Source organism: Dufourea novaeangliae, unplaced genomic scaffold (assembly GCF_001272555.1).
Source record: "Dufourea novaeangliae isolate 0120121106 unplaced genomic scaffold, ASM127255v1 scaffold108, whole genome shotgun sequence".
NCBI classification, from domain to species: Eukaryota; Metazoa; Arthropoda; class Insecta; order Hymenoptera; family Halictidae; genus Dufourea; species Dufourea novaeangliae.
In genome coordinates this window covers 1,279-20,978 of record NW_015374014.1, presented here as the reverse complement: position 1 = coordinate 20,978, position 19,700 = coordinate 1,279, and the positions used below count along the sequence as shown (strand labels likewise).

At 30.8% G+C, this 19,700-nt stretch overlaps 4 protein-coding genes across 4 annotated transcripts; 2 read left to right on the top strand and 2 right to left on the bottom strand.

Moving 5' to 3' along the window:
* The first annotated feature begins 811 nt into the window (after nt 1–811).
* Nucleotides 812–2,652, top strand: LOC107188758 (eukaryotic translation initiation factor 3 subunit L). The gene is made up of 3 exons (XM_015577109.1): nt 812–876; nt 949–2,409; nt 2,484–2,652. Exons 1-3 carry the CDS (start codon nt 856–858, stop codon nt 2,616–2,618), a joined length of 1,617 nt encoding a protein of 538 aa, XP_015432595.1. The 5' UTR covers nt 812–855; the 3' UTR covers nt 2,619–2,652.
* Nucleotides 2,653–3,188: 536 nt separating this feature from the next.
* Nucleotides 3,189–7,566, bottom strand: LOC107188763 (replication factor C subunit 1). Its single transcript, XM_015577116.1, has 5 exons — nt 6,603–7,566; nt 6,221–6,534; nt 4,891–6,010; nt 4,379–4,796; nt 3,189–3,988 (listed from the first exon to the last, which is right to left on the bottom strand). Exons 1-5 carry the CDS (start codon nt 7,472–7,474, stop codon nt 3,266–3,268), a joined length of 3,447 nt encoding a protein of 1,148 aa, XP_015432602.1. The 5' UTR covers nt 7,475–7,566; the 3' UTR covers nt 3,189–3,265.
* Nucleotides 7,567–11,575: 4,009 nt separating this feature from the next.
* Nucleotides 11,576–15,307, bottom strand: LOC107188753 (developmentally-regulated GTP-binding protein 2). Its single transcript, XM_015577103.1, has 5 exons — nt 15,087–15,307; nt 14,271–14,578; nt 12,588–13,018; nt 12,258–12,459; nt 11,576–11,663 (listed from the first exon to the last, which is right to left on the bottom strand). The coding sequence occupies exons 1-5, from the start codon at nt 15,148–15,150 to the stop codon at nt 11,577–11,579; spliced, it is 1,092 nt and encodes a 363-aa protein (XP_015432589.1). The 5' UTR covers nt 15,151–15,307; the 3' UTR covers nt 11,576.
* A 457-nt stretch (nt 15,308–15,764) lies between these two features.
* LOC107188697 lies at nt 15,765–18,219 on the top strand (the record flags this gene model as incomplete). Its single annotated transcript, XM_015577038.1, has 5 exons — nt 15,765–15,869; nt 16,422–16,538; nt 16,620–16,870; nt 17,626–18,000; nt 18,108–18,219. Coding segments are annotated over exons 1-5 (960 nt in total), but the record flags the coding sequence as incomplete, so codon positions are not given.
* Between the last annotated feature and the right edge of the window lie 1,481 nt (nt 18,220–19,700).

Genomic DNA, 19,700 nt, shown 5'->3' with positions numbered 1-19,700 from the left:
AGGAAACGATTTGAAATCAGTAGTTACTCATCCAAAAGGATAGATTTCAAGTTATTTATGTTTGAATAATTTCTCTTTATCTCCTTCTCCTAATATGCAAACCAATGCTAAGATGTTAAACACTCGCAAACTGGACAGTTGATAAATGACAGGGAATGGATTAGCAAATAGGAAGTCGTTTTAATTAATTAATAATTTCCTGATTGGATGTCAGTATCTAAGACATTTTGTTAATAAACAAATTGTATTTATTTTTATAATTCGGCAAGGAGATGACGCTCCTTGCTTTTTTCTTCCACCATTCATCTCTGGACATTACAACTATCCAGACGCGTTCTCGAACATAGAGAGTATTTATAAAATTAAATTCATTTATATAAGTGTAAAAGGGTGTTGAAATTAAAATTAAAGAATTGTGAACAGTTTGAATTGAAATAGTTATTTAATTGAATACTCAAATACAAAATCACAATTAAAAGCGCCCCATAGGCGCTAGCTCACGCCATATTTCCCACGAAGCTTTAAAATTCCCTAAGAAGAACGCAACACCTTAATTTGAATTTCACGCTTGTGAAGCTTACGCTAGACGCCGCTACAAGATGAGGGCGAGATTCACAACAAAACAAATTTACCAAGTGGTAGGAGGTCCTTCTCGACGTCACTTTTTCCTCTAGCGGAAGCCGAGTTTGCTCGCGAGTGTACAACATGGATCTTAACTTACAGTAGTTTATGACTACGCTGTTTCGTGGAGCGTGGACATTTTACAATTCTTCTTGGTTAGCTTTTGTATCTTTGTTACCTTCCCATACAAGTTCGGTAAGATTATTGATATAAAATCAGATACACTTAATCATCATGTACGACGATTATAGCGAGGTATTTATTAATTATACAGTAACTTCAAGAGTGTTATTACATTAATGAGGATAACATTTATACAATTTTCAGTATGATGCATATGATGATTATGGACCATCAGATGTTCATAGCGACCAATATGACAGATTAAGCTATCGTCAAGTACCAGAAGTTGTACGAAATTTCCTTGTATTTCTCCGAAATTGTATAAACGAAGGCATGATTTTTGAAACACAAAACCTTTATGAAACAACATTTCCGAAAATTTCAGAGCAGTTATTCGATAAATCTTCTTGGCCAGATGCAGAAGCAATTGCACATATAGTTGATAATGATCGAGTATTCCTTACTCTCTATAAAGAACTTTACTATCGTCATATTTATGCTCGAATGCAAGGGCCAACGTTAGAACAACGTCTTGGTTCCTTTTATAATTATTGTGATCTGTTTAATTATATATTAAATCCAGAGACACCTGTCCAATTAGAATTACCTGATCAGTGGTTATGGGAATTGATTGATGAATTTGTTTATCAATTTCAATCATTCACACAATATCGTGCTAACTTATCAAATAAGACACCTGAAGAAATTGAAAACCTGAATGCACATAATAAAATATGGGATGTACTTTGTGTCTTAAATGTCTTACATTATTTAGTTGACAAATCAAAAATTAAAAGTCAATTAGAGGTGTTTGCAAGTGGAGGAGATCCAGATTCAGTAGCGGGTGTATTTGGAAGACATTCTTTGTATAAAATGCTCGGATATTTTTCTCTTGTAGGTCTTCTACGTTTGCATTCTCTTTTGGGAGATTATTATCAAGCCATTAAAGTTTTGGAAAATGTAGAACTTTATAAAAAAAGTGCATATTCTCATGTGCCTGGTTGTCAAATATCAACAGCATATTATGTTGGTTTTGCATATATGATGATGCGCAGATATGCAGATGCAATCAGAACATTCTCTGGAATTTTGTTGTATATTCAAAGAACAAAACAATTATTCGCAACAAGAAGTTATCAGAATGACCAAATTAATAAGCAAACAGAGCAAATGTATCATTTATTAGCAATCTGTCTTGTACTTCATCCTCAGTGTATTGATGAAGGACTACAACAAGCACTACGCGATAAAAATTACCATGAAAAAATGTACAAGATGCAATATGGAGAACTAGCAGAGTTTGAGTCCTGCTTTCTGTTTGCATGTCCAAAGTTTTTGTCTCTTACACCACCAAATCCTGACAATCCAAATGAAGATTATGTTCGAGAGGCCATCAAACATCAAACTCAGGTCTTCATGGATGAAGTTGTTCAACAGAAAATGTTACCAACAATTCGTTCATATTTAAAACTGTATACTACATTACCATTAAGTAAACTAGCAACTTTCATGTGCAGTAATACTAGACCTGATGAAAGCTGGGATTTAGATAAGGAAGTTAGTGCATTAACCATTCATTTACTATGCTTTAAACATAAAATGAAAAACATTGTCTGGACAAAAGGGGCATCAGGATTACATGGCAAATTTCAATCTGGCTCAGAGGTAATTTATTTAACTATTATTGCTGTATATTAGCTGTGAATATAAAAAGTAGTTCATAACACATTTTGTTACAGTTGGACTTTTACATTGATCATGATATGATTCATATCGCAGATACAAAAGTAGCCCATCGTTATGGTGATTTTTTCATTCGAAAAATTCTCAAATTTGAAGAACTGAATCGCAAATTACACCATATAAAAATTTAATTATTGTTTGAAAACCCTATTTACAGAGGAAAAATAAAACAGATTAATAATAAATATGTGTTTTTATTGTATTTAATTGTGAAGTTTAAAATGTCACCACTAGTCATTTTAACAGACACTTTGAAGGCACTATAATACAGTTTTGTACAGTACTTTTATGGAAGAGAATAATCTATAACAGAATAAGTATAATTACTAGTAAAATAACATCAATTTAATTGTTGACCTATAAAACCATCCAATTCAACTTCTCTCACTTCAAGAACAGACCTTTTATTTAAAAGACATTAAATTTAAATATCAATCAAATAAAATATTTGTAATTCTATAGTGCTTGTACTCATAACGTCATAGCATCATTTTTAATGCAATCATTACAGCAAACATTTAGTTTTTCATCATCCTCTTGATCTCGTATTGCATGTACATTACTTAATTGCTCTCGTTTCTATGAAAAAACACCCTATAGTTTTTAGAAAACTATTAATAATGATGTATAAAAAAACACGAGTGAGCTCGTGAGCAAAACATTATATATTTGAACATATCTTCACCATATATTTATAAATTCTTACAATGTGTAATAGTAGAAATGGTAAAAAAAGTTTGTTGTTACATGAGAATACTACTTTCACTTGTGTTACTATTTACTTTTTGTCATGCATTATTTTACATGCTGCTGCTAAAATATTTGACTTGAGCAACACAGATGGTGCTTTTAAACTATGAAGATAATGAAAGAATCGATTTCCTCTTTTGTTGTTCATATTAGATCTAGACTCTTCTGCTCTACATATCGTTCTTAAACATGGAAAATAATCTGTAGAAAGAACATGACGATCGAGCAATAAAGATGTGGTATGTGATAACGTTACATTTATTTCTCTATTTAGTTGTTTCTTTCGTGTAATATTATTTTGATACGAAGTTCGATTGTACTCACTTAAATGACTATTACATATAACTTTTCTATTAATCCATTCAGCCATATCTAAACATATATTGCTTGATGCTGAATACAAATCAGTATTTTCAACTAAAGACAAACTGGGTTGTGTTTTTATTTGCCATAAATTTAAAGCCGAATCTTCTATGTCAATTAGAGATGATAATAGAACAATGTTATCTAACTTATTTGCTACATCATCTAATATATGTCTATTGTAATTTGTTTCTTCACCACCCGCAATCTTTTCCACTTTCTGTCTTTTACTTGCTTTCACTGCTGGTTTATACAAATAATGTCGCATATTTTGCCAGAATGAGTTGTTAAAAATAATAGATTGTTCTGAAATTTGTCTTGGATTAGATAGCATTAGATACTGTAATTTAAGTATAGCTTTGCGCAAATCTCCTGTTTGTACCAGTTCCTACAAACAAAAAATTATTTATTGTACTCATTTTTAAAAAGAAAATACTTGATACTATTTACTTCAAAGTACTTAAATTATTATGATAAATGTTATTAGACTGCAGATTTTATGTATACATAGCAAATGCGTCTCGATAAAACACAATAGAATAAAAATGTCAATAATGTAGAATACAGACTTAATTTTCTTTTTCACCTAACAAAACTATGCAATTATGTTATAAGTTCCTATTTACTCCTCGTTTTTATAAATTACTCCATACGAATATGAATTTGCGTACACATCCAGAGTCTAATTAGTATATCACGAAAGTGATACATATTAGTCTTATAATATGGATAGATGAAACAGTCGTTTGTAATCAATTTGTGTATTTGTGATACTCACCGTTATATAATCAGTTGGAAGTCTGTAACCAGTTTCTGCTAATGAAATTAATTCTAAGAATGCGAAAACTCTACTGCCAGTAACATGTTTAAAATATATTCTGTTTTGTTGCGGTGCTACTTTACTTAAGTGTGGACAAGTATCTCTACATGTCATGACAATTGGACGTTTTGTATTTGATGCTAATTGATATGTTGCGGAAATGAAACCTTCATCTTCTTCGAAGACAAGATCAATGTCTTCTATGAGAATGAGAGAATTTTGTGGTATTTTCTTTGGTACAATGTCATCTAAAATTAAATTATGAAAAGCAGATGTGCTCGTTTCTTTTTTAATTCGATGTGATTTAGTTGCCTCTTCCAGTTCTTTTAAAAGTTTTTTTCCAGTTCTTCTAGACGATGCATTTACTTCTAATACACTAAATAAAGAAAAATTCCAATTACTATGTATAATAAAAAATATTGAAACTGTAAATTTTCGAAAAATTAATATTGTTAGCACGTAATACTAACGTATAACCAAATTCTTCTGCTACCGCATACACACTAGCAGTTTTACCACTTCCATATGGTCCTAATAATACAGCTACTTGATTATTCTTATGCATGTTTGCAGAGTTGCTGTCTGAAGAATCAAATTCATCTCCGCTACTAACATTCTCATTTGTGAATGTTTTCCACCTAATTATCCATTCTTTTAATTTTTTAGCAGCTTCTTCATTTCCAATTACGTCTTCGACAAATTTTGGCCTATATTTAGAGGTCCAAGTGCAATTTTCAAATTGATTTTCATTATGTTTACATGCTACTCTTTCTCTTTCTTGCAACTGCTTATTTTTTTTACTTCCCACTTTTGGTGACAATGGTTTATTAGAATATTCTTTAAAAATAAGTGAAATAGCATTCCACATTTTTCTTGCATCAGTGCAGAATTTTTCAATCTCTACTAATACTTCTTGAACCTTTGGTTTGATGTTTTTTAATGGTTCTAATTTTACCTCAGAGAAGTTCATTATACACTTGTAATTGCTTACATTTAAGACTGGAGTATACTGAGCACAAAGTTCCTTTGGAATATTAAAATTGTTCGTTTGATTACAAATTAAACTACTCAATTGCGTAATGTGACTCAGAACTGGAAAGGGTAGTGTACTATTCACATTTACTTTTTGAACCAAATTTTTACTCTTATCTGTTATATCTGGTTGCAAAAATAATCTCCGTGCTGCTGTAGTTTCTGGATCAGGTTTCTGTCGTTTTGTAAATAAAGGAGCCAATTTATCAGCTGCTTTTTTCTTTAATTTACTGTCATTAATGAGTATGCAGTCTTCTACACTAGAATTAATACAATTTTCCAAATTATTACTGTCTGCTGAAGTGGACTTGTAATCATCAGATATAAGTTTATTTTTTTGCTTTAAATTATTATATTTAGTATTTTCTGATAGCTCATACTTTAAGTATTTCAACTTCGTTTGATCATTCACTTGCTTTGATGTTTCTTTTGGATTTTTATCTTTTAAAGATAACTCTTCTGAATCTATACTTTTAATTATTCCAGATTTTTTGGAATTTTTTATGCTTAATTTAGTTTTATTATGTAATGAGAATATTTCTTCGTCACTACTGTTGTCTATATTAAAAATAAAAAAAAATACTTAGTAACTGTGTAATGTATATTCAAGTAATACTATGTAAAAATACAAAAAATCAGCGATCAAAGTGTGAAAATTCATTGCCGTCAACCAAAATTTGGGAGACTCTTGCATTTGGTTTCTTCATGTATAGTAACTATGCTATACAATATATTATGATCATTATTTTAATATACTAATTACATTACCTGATACAAAATTTCCACCTTCATAATTCTGAAGCTTAATTCGTAAGGACCACCTGCGCTTATTGTGTCCACATTGATCAAATTTTCTCGTTTTATTATGTGTATTAATATTTTCAGACTCTATAACATTAATGTTATCTATTTCAGAAAATTCCATATCCAATCTATTTTTCCTATTTTGTTGTGTCTCGCTGTTCGAATTTAAAGTATAAACATTAGGTTTAAAAGAATTTTCTGCCATATGTACATCAGCCTTCACTACAATAGTAGACATGTTTGAGATATCTGAACCCGTTAAATCCACTGGAGCTTTGCTATCATTTATAAAATAAAATTTTAAATTAATATTACTTTCTAGTTAACAAGAAAAAGCATTTATTACCTGAAGTAATTTAATAAACTCCCACATGTCTGTGTTTGACTAAATATGGTTGCACCTACATTATTGCCTTTTTTCTCATCTTCTTTGAAGACTTTAATACGATTTTGAATAATATGTTCTATTTTTCCACCTTCTTGTATTTCTGATAGTTTTCTTTTAGAATATCCTTTTTTATCTGCTAAAACTATTAGTCTTTCTTTTGAACGTTTTAATTTGGCTTTGTATTCTTCAGATTTTTTAGTATTTACATCTTCATTTTCAAGAACTTTTATGTGTGAAATATTTTGAATTTGTTTGTTACGACTCATAAGAATTTGGAAAGCATTTGATTCTTCATGATTACATTCATCTTCAGTAGTATTAACATTCACTACATTTATAAGGTTAAGATCTTTATTCTTGAATGTACTACACAAAGTTGTATTGCTGTTTGTATCTTTTTTATCCTCTAATTGCTTTTTACGTTTCTTATCATGTTTTAATGAATTCTCAGAATTACTTTTATCATTTTGTTTCTTGCACTTACCTGTTTCTAAAGATAAATAATCTAGATCATTATTATCACTTTTTTTAAGAGTTACTGATGATAACTTTGATGATGAAGATCGTTTGGGTGTTTCATGTGCATTTTTGTCTGCAGTCTTTTCTTTAGTATATGGGCTGGGTGTTTTATTGACCATATCATTGTTGGTCTCTATGATATCACATACCCTTTCTTTTGTACTTGTTCGTGAAATCCTGATTTTCACACGGTTACGTTTTTCTTTTGAACCATTATCACCCTTTTCTGGTTTTGTATTACCATTTGATCGTACAGCTGTAGTTTCACTAGATTTTACAGTGTCCACAAGATACTGTGTAATATTTTTCATCCTTCATTACTATACGAAGTCTACTATAAAAGTTTAATATTATAAAAATAAATAATATACTGTAAAGTTCGCTTACATACATACACGGTGTAACATTTTGGCGCCATGATACGTACCATATACTATGGAACAAAATAGAATACGTTCTCAATCATGGACATAGAAATATAGGGACGAAGCCACAGCCGACTCTAGTACTAGCCGTACTGAACAACGTGGCAACACCGCTCATGGAAGATTCGGGAGCACTGATCTATATACTATGGATACAATATAGGGTGAAGCGATTTGATCGTAGCTTTCATCAGGGCCGTGACAGCAGTGATGCCAGAATCGTGGTACTGTTTACCCCCACCACTCTCCCACTCCGACGTACAATCGTCTCCCACTATGACGTCCCGGCTACCCCCACTTTACGTCCACCGTGCTGGCACACCAAGCATATCCAAGCCCTGTCCGTGTGCGCTGGCCGTTCGAGAGACGGTGAGCTATATTTAGAAAAGAGTGGGGGTAAACCGTACCACAATTCTACCATCCTGCTGCCTTGGAAATCCTGTTCGAATATCACTGCGGCGAAAATTCACGTTCTCGTCGCGATGCCCCGCAACCTAAGCGCGCGAGCAACAGTCAAGAGACACTGTTCGAGTCCCAATGCGGCGGTTTTACTTTTTATTTTTAATTATTTTATAATTTCACTTTGTAATCTCTAAGTAACATAAAAAAGTTAAAAAATATTAATTCGGGAAGCATTTAAAAAGAAGAAAATAAATGTTTTCCACTTCAATATCTACATTTTTTATTATATACATACATATTATGTTGTATACACATAAATTATTTTTACAATTAGATGTTATCCTTACAACCCTACTCATTACTACTCTGAACATTCGTACAAAAATCTATTAGATTTAACTGCAATAGTTTGGAAATTTCGATAGTAATCAATTTCTAAAAGCTGTTTCAACGGCAAGGGCAATCATACGCGTTGCCGAATACGTTATTGTTTCATTATGTCAAAAGAGATAATTAGGAATTTCAGAGGTTTTGAAAGAAATGCTTTAGGCGCTCGAAAAAGCAGTATACTGCGAATAATGATCCGTTTCAAAACCTCTGAAATTCCTAAAGTACCTCTTTTCAAAAGACTCTTTTGACATAATGGAACAATAATGTATTCGGCGACGCGTATCTTTTACTGTGTACTTTCTTTAAAATGTTATAAATATATGTAGGAGATTCTCCTGATGAAAATAAGTTCAAACATGGCATAAATCAGAGTCTCTTTAAGAAGATAGAATTTGTATCGCGACATAACGTATGAATAAAAATTGTTTTGCTGCATCCCCTTCTTCTTTTATGTATACAGATTGAACATTATTCAAAACAGTATTAATGAATAATTCCAAATATTTTATTTAACTGTGGTTAAAATACAAAATTGCAATTACACAATTACATAAATAAATAATTACGTATACAATCAAATCTAAGATGCTTGTAATCACATTTCACAAGCTATCATCAGCAGCAAAGTAAATTTTGTTTCAAGGAATAAATGGAACATCCAATACTATATCAGCATAGTAAAACAATGCACGAATGGAACCAAGTTCAATACTTAAAAGTAGTTTTTCATTATCGAATGCTTGCAAGTTAGAATACTGCCACAATACTAACAATCTTTGCAAATGATGAGATATAAATAAAATAAACAATTATTTTTATTTCAACGAAAAAGCAAAATTGTGACCAATTATCCCACCTTTCCCTTAATGTCGCGATACGAAATGTATGTTATTAAATATAGTCTGATTTATGTCGGGTTTGGACTTTTTTTCATCAGGAGAGTCTCCTACATTTATTCATAACATTTTTAAGAAATTACACTGAAAGGAGTAAAAATTTAAATTTTTATTCATGGGTGATTCGTTCTGTGTATTACATTGTAATCCGAACGATACCATCGCCTCACGCCGAGGCCCCGTGACGTCATCTGACTTGGTCGGTTTAAATCCCACTTGGTGTCCCATCCATTCTTTGTTGTTATGTAGTTTGTTTCTGACTGACTCCCTTCTACTCAAAAGTGAGGAAGCGAAATTACAGAATAATTCAACAAAAAAAAGATAAGTTCATAGCAATCTTAATATTTTATCTTATGTTATGAAAATTACTATTTCAATTGTGTTTTTTTCTTTTCATATGAAGAAAAGCAAAAGACCATTCGGCATCGTATATACGTGGACCAGCTGCAGCGGTTTTCGTTAGCGGCGAAATGTATCATTAACAAAAAAAAATGAATTTTAAAAATGCTTCCCGAATTAATATTTTTTAACTTTTCATTCAAACTTAACTTAGAGGTGGCAAGTAAAGCCAACAAATTTTAAAAGACTGAAGATACACTTATGACGTAATATTTTAATCTAATAGATTTTTGTACGAATGTTCAGAGTAGTAATGAGTAGGGTTGTAAGGATAACATCTAATTGTAAAAATAATTTATGTGTATACAACATAATATGTATGTATATAATAAAAAATTTAGATATTGAAGTGGAAAACATTTATTTTCTTCTTTTTAAATGCTTCCCGAATTAATATTTTTTAACTTTTTTATTTTACTTAGAGGTTACAAAGTGAAATTATAAAATAATTAAAAATAAAAAGTAAAACCGCCGCATTGGGATTCCAACAGGGTCTCTTGACTGTTGCTCACGCGCTTAGGTTGCGGGGCATCGCGTCGAGAACGTGAATTTTCGCCGCAGTGATATTCGAACAGGATTTCCAAGGCAGCAGGATGGTAGAATCGTGGTACGGTTTACCCCCACTCTTTTCTAAATATAGCTCACCGTCTCTCGACGGCCAGCGCACACGGCAGGGCTTGGATATGCTTGGTGTGCCAGCACGGTGGACGTAAAGTGGGGGTAGCCGGGACGTCACAGTGGGAGACGATGGTACGTCGGAGTGGGAGAGTGGTGAGGGTAAACAGTACCACGATTCTGGCATCACTGCGTGACAGTCACGGATTCCGCATCAGTGCCTTAGTGTCACTGCTTGTAAGGAGATGCATGTGGGTGGCGGCCATTCAAATATGTTTATAAAAAAAGAACCACTTATTCAAAGCAAAATACTGATTCTGTGAATTCCACTCATTGGACGAATTTTTGTATAGAAGCCAATATAGCGATAAACTAATCTGTAAAGTACGCTAAAAATACTTGATTTTACATACGCATAACTTTTTAACCGTTGGATTCCTAAACTTAAAACTTGCATTTTTAGATTCTATTCGTTGAATACTAGCAGGAGGTATAAAAAAAGTCAACAATTGTTGGTCCAGCAAAGTAAAGTTCAGCCAGAGATGATTATTTATCCTGGTGCCCATCATACACATGGAATTATATACCTCCTTCTTTTCGAAGTTGTTTAAAAACATCAACTTTCCGATTCGTTAAAGGACAAAAAAATACATATTTTTTACATATATGTCGATTTCAACCTTTACATGAATATGCAGGGTACTTACTTTAATAATCCACTTACAAAGTCTGCATAATAGAAATAATAATTATATCAAACATATAACAGGATTCAGTTATAATTTCTTATACAGTTAACTCCAAGATCAGAAACTCCCTGTATAATTTAGTATTGTTAGTTGATATAATCAGAAATCGACTTTCTTATATTAGAGTATAAATATTTTCTCACTTATCAGCAATTTATACAGTATACATTTAAAATAGTTAATATTAGTTTCTTATTAATTGTAACATGAATTGATAAAACTGTTCATATTACACACAAAAACTTAAATGTTGAATATTGTTTATTAAATTACAGACTGGGAAAGATTGTTTGAATATACAAAATATGATATAAAGAGGATTCGATGCCATACACTTTATGTAAACAACTCTAAATTTTATATTGTTAAAAATATACAGTGTGAATGTTCATAATTACTCTACAGAAATTAATTAAAAATTGAAACAATTTAATATCAATTTTTTTAAGTAAACATGTATAAAATGTAAGGGAAACTATGTAGAAATTAACTTTACCACGCTGTCATTTATAGATCATGTATATAAAATTGTGAGATTTATTTTTTAACTACTTGAATAACATCCTCATCGTGCATGACATGCTGCAATCCTACTCTCTGAGGTGAATATTTTGTACTTGTACCCTGAAAAACACATATTAAACATTATTCACTCATTTTCAACACTCTGTTTAATGAAACTTTTAATTAACTTGTTATGCTGTATTATGTTTAAATAGTAAAAAATAAACACTACTACATGAATAAATAAATGTTGAATAACTTCTGTTTCCTACTTTTTAATGTCATTGTGATTCGGTGAATTAAAGGAATGGAAGGAAAACTTGTTTACGATACCCTGAAGCTTGTACACAATAAATAAACTCACTGTGTAACATATAGAGGGAGAGCGACAGCGATTGCGAGTTTGTTAGAACTACGATAAACACGCGATCATGTTTCCCTCCCACGTTTCGAATTATGGAGTATTTTCTGTGTTCAAATAGTCAATGACAATAAATTGAAACAATTTAGACGTTGTAACTAACGCTGAATAATCACCCTTCAGACCCCCCCTAAAGACATTCACCCTTCACTTTTCTGTCAAATCCTTTGTTTTAATGCATATAACATCAGTATTTTAGCTTTCATTCGATTGTATGACTACACTTTGTTTCTTCAACGAATTATATACATAATATTAATATTTCTTATAGATAAAGAATTATGACTTCTTACCCAGACAAGAGCATATTTAAATTGCTGGGCAAGTGTACGATGAATACCATGACAGACATGTTCCACAGTAACACCTCTTCGTAATATTAAACCATCTTCAAAATCAGGTGGTTGCCCTGGTTTCTTTGTGTATACCCTTATCAATGATAAAAGTTCCCATAAAGTCTCAAGCAGGAAATCCAGATTCAATTTCATGTTACAACTGTAAAACAAAATTAAATATTTAACCTTTAACTATAGATTAGTAACTTTTATTTAAAACATATAATAACTCTCCATAAAAAGGATTTTTTCGTAAAACAAAAACAAGGATACAGACAAGAATTTTACCTAACTACTACACTATTACGTTGCCTAGCAATTCTGTCCACTTCTTCTATTGATATTTGATCTATTTTGTTATGTACATACAGGCATGGCAAATATACTCTATTAGCATTTATCACGTCAATTAATTCATCTGCACTACAATCTTCACGAAATAAAACTTCAGCATTAAAAATCTTGTATTCATGAAGAATCATTTGAACTAATTTCTCATCCACATTTGTCAATGGACATGTTGAATTGAAGGCCAATCCACCTCCCTTCTTCACTTTAAAATAAATGTTTGGTTTTTTCTTATTAAGTCGTATACCAACTGATTCTAATTCTTTCTCTAAAAGTTGCCTTTGTACATCCTGTTTAGTAGCATCCAGCATCATAAGAACTAAGTCTGCTGTTCTAGCAACAGCAATCACCTGTCTGCCTCTTCCTTTGCCCTAAAACATTTATTCAAAAGCATAAAAGTTTAATAAATTCTTTATTTTAGGAAACTTTTATAGTACACTCAGGTGAAAAAAATAGTGAAATATCCCAACAAAAACAATGTTGTTCATGAATATTAAAAGTTTCTAAACTTTTGAATATTCCTGTCACTATGTAATGCTTTTTATTTAGCTTTTTATTAGCTATTTATTTAGCTTTAACACAGCCTTAAATGGGATCACTAACAATAAATTATGTTTATTACAACACTTATAATTCTGCAAGAGCTACTGCTCATGTCTGAAACAGAAAAATTATCTCCACATTGCAGAATTTTAATACTTGTATTAGTAGCATGGATTCTCAAAAAGTTGCAAATTTAGTATTGTGCATACATAAGAAAATTGTAAGCATTAAGCTGCCAAAAAAATACACAATGTAATTAATATTCATATAGCATATGAGACAGTAAAATGTAGTAAATGTGTATCTTCAAGTTTAATCTTAGTGTTTATTTAACGTTTTATGTGATACACATAAGGAGATAACACAGTTATTAATCATATAACATTTTTTAAGGTTGTTCTTTTCATTTTTTTAATACATACAATGACCAACATCAATACAAAATAATACTAAAAACAAAAATTTCAGAGAACAAATCAACTGGGTAGTCAATTTCTATTTCAAATAACATTTTCTAGGTGTTTACCTTTTTTGCACATCAGTCTATATTAATCAAAATATAAAACTTTGTAAAAACACTGTAAGGCTGTCTTGTGCTTATTATAGCATTATTCGTAGTATGGAATCTTGCCACCCATCTATGTGTGATTTAATCCAAGTCTACTGTAACTAAAATGTCACCTGCATAACTCTTAATTGTGTTGAAAAATGTCCTAGTACAATCTGTTTACGTTCCTGCATCTTTTACTTTCACATTGTTGCTGCATGTTATATTTTTAAGCATAAGCAATGAAAATTAGACTTTTAAGTGAGTCTTAAATGAATTAAATTTTCACGTATTCCAAGTTTTGACACTATTTTCCATTGAGTCAAACTATTTTCATATTGAAATTAAGTTTGCAATCCTTTCAACTCCGATTTCTTTTTTAGATCTGATGTATCTCAATAAAAGGCAACAAAGTATACAAGGTGTAATATTTGCCTTTTAGTAACTAATGACTTATGTCACCTTGTTTTTGTTTATATACATATACTACAGCAGCCTAACAATGTTCTTATAAAGCTTAACATCATGATTACCTGTGCTGCACCTTCAATTATTCCAGGAAGATCAAGAAGCTGAATATTAGCCCCTTTATATTCTATAACACCAGGAATACAAGTTAGTGTAGTAAATTCATAAGATGCTGCTTCAGATTCTGTATGTGTTAGTGTGCTTAACAAAGTAGATTTTCCCACAGAAGGAAAACCTATTAAAGCTACTCTTGCATCCCCAGATTTTAACACATCAAATCCTTCTCCTTTTTCAGATTTCTTTCCTGGTTCTAAAAGTTGTGACCTATATTTTGCAAGTTTTGCTTTTAATAATCCTAAATGATATTCAGTAGCTGAAAATTAAAGACATATTTAACAGTAATCCAAACATTAATTAAAGGCAATATTATATTAATGCATTAAGATTACAGTCATTTTATACTCCAAACATGATTATATTGAGAAATGTATAATGTTATAAATCATCAGCCATTCAAATTATTATTGTACTCATAACTTTCATGAATAAAATATATAGATACTAATATTTTAGATCATTTTTGCAAATCAGTAATCATTATTATGAAGAATACTACGATCTGATTACCGTTATATTACATATATCAGAACGTGATTTTAAAAAAAGCAATGCATAATTAAAAATAATTTTATAAAATTTGGTTCAAATGGTATAAAGTAAATAAAAGTGTATAAAATTCTACTCATAATTGACTGATAAGATTTTCTTAAATGTCTGAATATTTTCTAAATTCTTACATATGTCATAAAGATATGATCAATGAATGTGTTTCAAAATATGGTTAAGAAAAAGGTTACAATTTTCTTATGCCATGTACAAACCTTTGTTTTTTTGTGTCCTGGCAATTTCTTTCTCAATTTCAGATATTTTCTCTAATATACCCATTTTGTATGTAACAAACTAACAATAAATTTACATTTGCATGAAAAATGCACACCGCCACTTATAATATGTGTAATAATCTCTATCAATCTCTGTGTATGAACCAGTAACCAGTATGAACTGCGTACCATCACCAACCTTTACATAGCGTGCGTATATCATAGAGGATATATAATAGACTGCGCGGTTTTATGATAGGGTTGTAGTCGACATAAGAGGGAGAGAGCAACAACTGGAGCAACTACTTCTCTTTCTAACGGGGCTGTGGTGGAAGCATAAACACATATAGACGGAGCATTAACTGAGCGGGGTAATAAGATTCGCGGGTAATAAGAAGGGGGTAGATAATGGTAAATCGGGTAACTTCGTTCCTTTTCGGTGCTATTCGGATATGCAATCACGTTACATACATGTATGCTATGAAAGATGAAAAGAATATACCTATTATCAGGGGCTATATATGAGGCGAATATACCTATTATCTACACCTACAAATAATAAGATATATAACATATATTTACTCCATTAATTGGTTACGGAAGTATATATATATATATATATATATATAGTGTTACATCCTTAGATCGTTACTAACCAAATATATTTTAAACTCGGTAATGTCAGAGAAAACTCTTACCACAGATATTTTGCAACTTTTGCCTTTTGAGAAATGGCAATTGCTTCAAAATAAAACAACATATAATTGGCCTACTTTTGCATATGTAAGTTTCTTAGTTTTAATGTGCATAGTTTTCAGTATACATAGGTTCATTTAAACATGCGTACATTTATAAATTTATTTAAAAAAATTATTTTCATCAAACTTAAATTTGTAATGTGTTTCATTGTGTTTTACATTATGGTCTTTATTGCATATATACATTTTACTTGATGATTACATATTATTATACAAGTTAAGATAGATACAAAATCATAAATAATAATGTTCTCTAAGTATACGTACAGAATAAATAATTCATTTTGTTTTACATACTTTGCATATGTTTCCTCTCTCTTTTATTATGACAATGAAATTAAGGAGTTTAGAAATTAAATTTCGTATAATTCCTTGGGTTTCTATACTTTTATTAAACAATTTAATATAATAAGGATCTTATTTTTAAGGTCAAATTTTTCTGTTCTGAATTTAAGGAAATTATTTATAGTATTTCATTATAGATAAAAATACATGTAATGCATTTTGTAAAAAGAACAGGCTGTTTTCAATTACAAAGTTCTACAACAAAGTTCTGTTTTCAATTATAAACTTATAGTATTATTACTGGATTGAAAATGCCATTAAATGGAAGAAAAAGCGTCCAAACATACTGATTGAAATTTATTGTCCAAATGGAGATGTTGAGAAAGGTATTTTTATTGGAATAGCTCGTGTAAGTATTACAAATGAATATGAAACAAGTTTTATTACACACATATTTAGTGAATTTGTTTCTAATTTACTATATGTTTAGTTTGCTCTACATTTAGTGATATTATTTGCATTAGAACCAAATAAAGAAATGTTAAAAAAAGTAATAACAGAAACTGATGTTATAAATTGGAATCAAGGAATATATTTCGCTGGTGTTCATGAATGCATTTTATCGACTGTGCTTTCTGCAGTAGAACAACTTAAAAGTGTACAAAATATAGAAGTAGAACTAGTAACACCAGCTAACTTTTATTTTAAATCTGCAAAGGAATGTGCAGAAATAGAAGTTTGGTAATTATCACATTAATTTGTGTATGCATCAAATAATATGTACAGTTAACAAGAATAACTAAATGAATGAATTTAGTATACAATGTTATATAATATTTATGAACTTAGTCTATTTTATTCTTATTAAGCTTTACATATACAGGGTAGGGCAATAACTATGTTCACTTTGAATATTGCCGTTATTTGTAATAAATAAATAATAATTTAATAAAAAATTACTACCACATTTGACCTTGTATGACCTTCAATGATACCTCGCTGAAGTCGTCTCAACATCGGCTATCACATCGCGATAAAAAAAAATATAGCATTCGATTAAAAAAAATAGAGATGACCTTGACATTTCCTCTGTGCCTTCACCCACGCAGAAAATGTTTGTCACAATATGCCCCCCTCTATACCTTGTAAGTTTTATATATAACATTTTTTTATATTATTGGTAGACATAGTTATTGCCCCACCCTGTATATATTATTTATAAATAGATTGCGGATTTTATGCATTTATAGCCAATAGGGGTTTGTGTAATACCAAAGAGAAAAAACGTTCGCCTGATATAATGTGTTTTCTACTTTATTCTGTACCCAATAAGATATTTAAGAAATGAAATAAATTCCTACCTTTGCTGTTGTCGTCAAAAATTACTTAGAAAGTGTCATTCTGCATAAAAATCGACAGTTTGTTTATCAAGTATTAATTATGATACTGAATATATTATACATATAATATTGATTATTTATTTTCTTTTTTATCAGTATAACAGAAGAATGTTACATAAAAGCTTTAGATAAATCAGATGTTGCTACAATACATTCTGAATGGCCACATAAAGATTTAGAACATCCTGAGTTAAGCACACAATTCATAAGCACACTGGTAGAAATGAATGGTGGAGTAGGATTATATTTAAAAAAAGATGATACCTTAGTTTCTTGGGCTATACATAATGACTGGCATGGAATTGGAATGGTACAAACTTTGGAACAACATAAAAGGAAAGGTTATGCAAAAACAGTTATTAATGAACTAGCAAAAAATCTGGGAATGCAAGGAATTTCAGTAACATTATTTATTGTCGAAGGCAATGCAACTTCAGAAACATTATTTAGAAGTCTAAGTTGGAAACGTATTTCAAAACTTTCATGGATCTTAATTATGAAACAAAAAAACGAAAACGCTACTGCATAAATATAATGTAAAAATATGAATTACTGCCCTATGAGCAAACTGACATCAGATGCCGTGCATCTGATGTAATATTCGATCAGGCAGTACCTCAGATTCATATACATCTGTCGCTGCATTCTGAATGTATCTGCCACTCTGGTTGTATGTCTGTTGTAAATCAGGTTTGAGTAGTGTGCGACTTAAAACATTTATTAGATACTATGCAATTACAATACAGAGGAACAAAAACTTTCTACACGTGGCAAAACCCAACGTTCGTAGTGCGTCTTACAAAAGAAGGTGAAGTAAACGAAACACGCTCGGTCGTAGCCCACCAGAATTCGCTTCCAACTCAAACTTAACAGAAAACTAAAATAAACTATATAAAATAATTTCGTTGTCTTTCTTTACAATGTCATTGTCTGTATACGACTCTGCTGTATAATGTAACATCAGCTTTGCAGCAGAAACAGAGTAACTCTGCTGTAGAACGTAACGTCAGATTCGCAGCATAAACAGAGTAACTCTGCTGTAGAACGTGACGTCAGATTCGCTGTAGAAACAGAGCAAATCTTACGTTATAACTTAGCGGCTTCTGTAATTGCTTCCATTTAAATTAGGTGGAATTAAATACTTTTTATACTCCTCCAGAATATTTATTTTTTTTGGAATATGTACATTTACGATACGATTTTAACCATATTTACAATTTTTACAAACTAATATATATATATATATATGACCATATAATTAACATTATGCTACACCTTTATATACCTTATATATGTATATAATACAAATGTAGGAATCGTATTTTAGAGGGAATTATCGAGACTGTTTTATATATACTGTGTTCTTGACACATTGCCCAGTCACCAACTTTTTGTTCTTTTCATCGGTTCCCACACATATTTAAACATTTTTTGCCTGCAAACATAACAAAAAAAGGTGTAGCGTAACGTTAATTGTTGCGTGGGCCCTCAGGGAATCCTGAGTCTCAATATAATTAAAGAGTGAAACGCGTTAGCTTTATAGATAATTATAAATAGGAATTATAACGATAATAATAAATTGCAATTAAGATTTAAATTAAGCTTTGGAACTAAATTTAAACTAATTATAAAGGAAAAACCAATTTAATTGACAAACGTAATTTTATACGTCTTTTCCGTTACGATGTTATCGATGGAATGAATGTCTCTTCATTTCATATACCTTTTTGTTTTAATTACAAAATGTCCTTAGTTACTACTGACCAATCTTATAATTATTAATTTCTAAGATTTATCCTGATTCGTTGATGCGTTTCTTCCCAGTTATCAATAACGAGCGATTTACATATCTGCAATGATTCTGAGTAGTAGGATAGGAGGCGAAGGCAACTGGCAAATGTTTAAATATTCGTTTCTAAGTGAATATTGATTATTTTATAATCTTGAAATGCGTTTATTAAAAGGATCTCTAACAGGTTCACAGTTCTTCAATCAGTGTCAACTTCTCCTTTACCCTCCTTTCCTATTATCACCGACGAGGTATAGGATAGACCTATCATCTTATGGGACTTCGTGTCTCATGTTCTGAAATACCGATAGTGTAAAAAGTCAGGGATTTTCTGCTGCCCTCTACGTTATGAGAACGGTGAATTTGTGAACTACGTTAAATC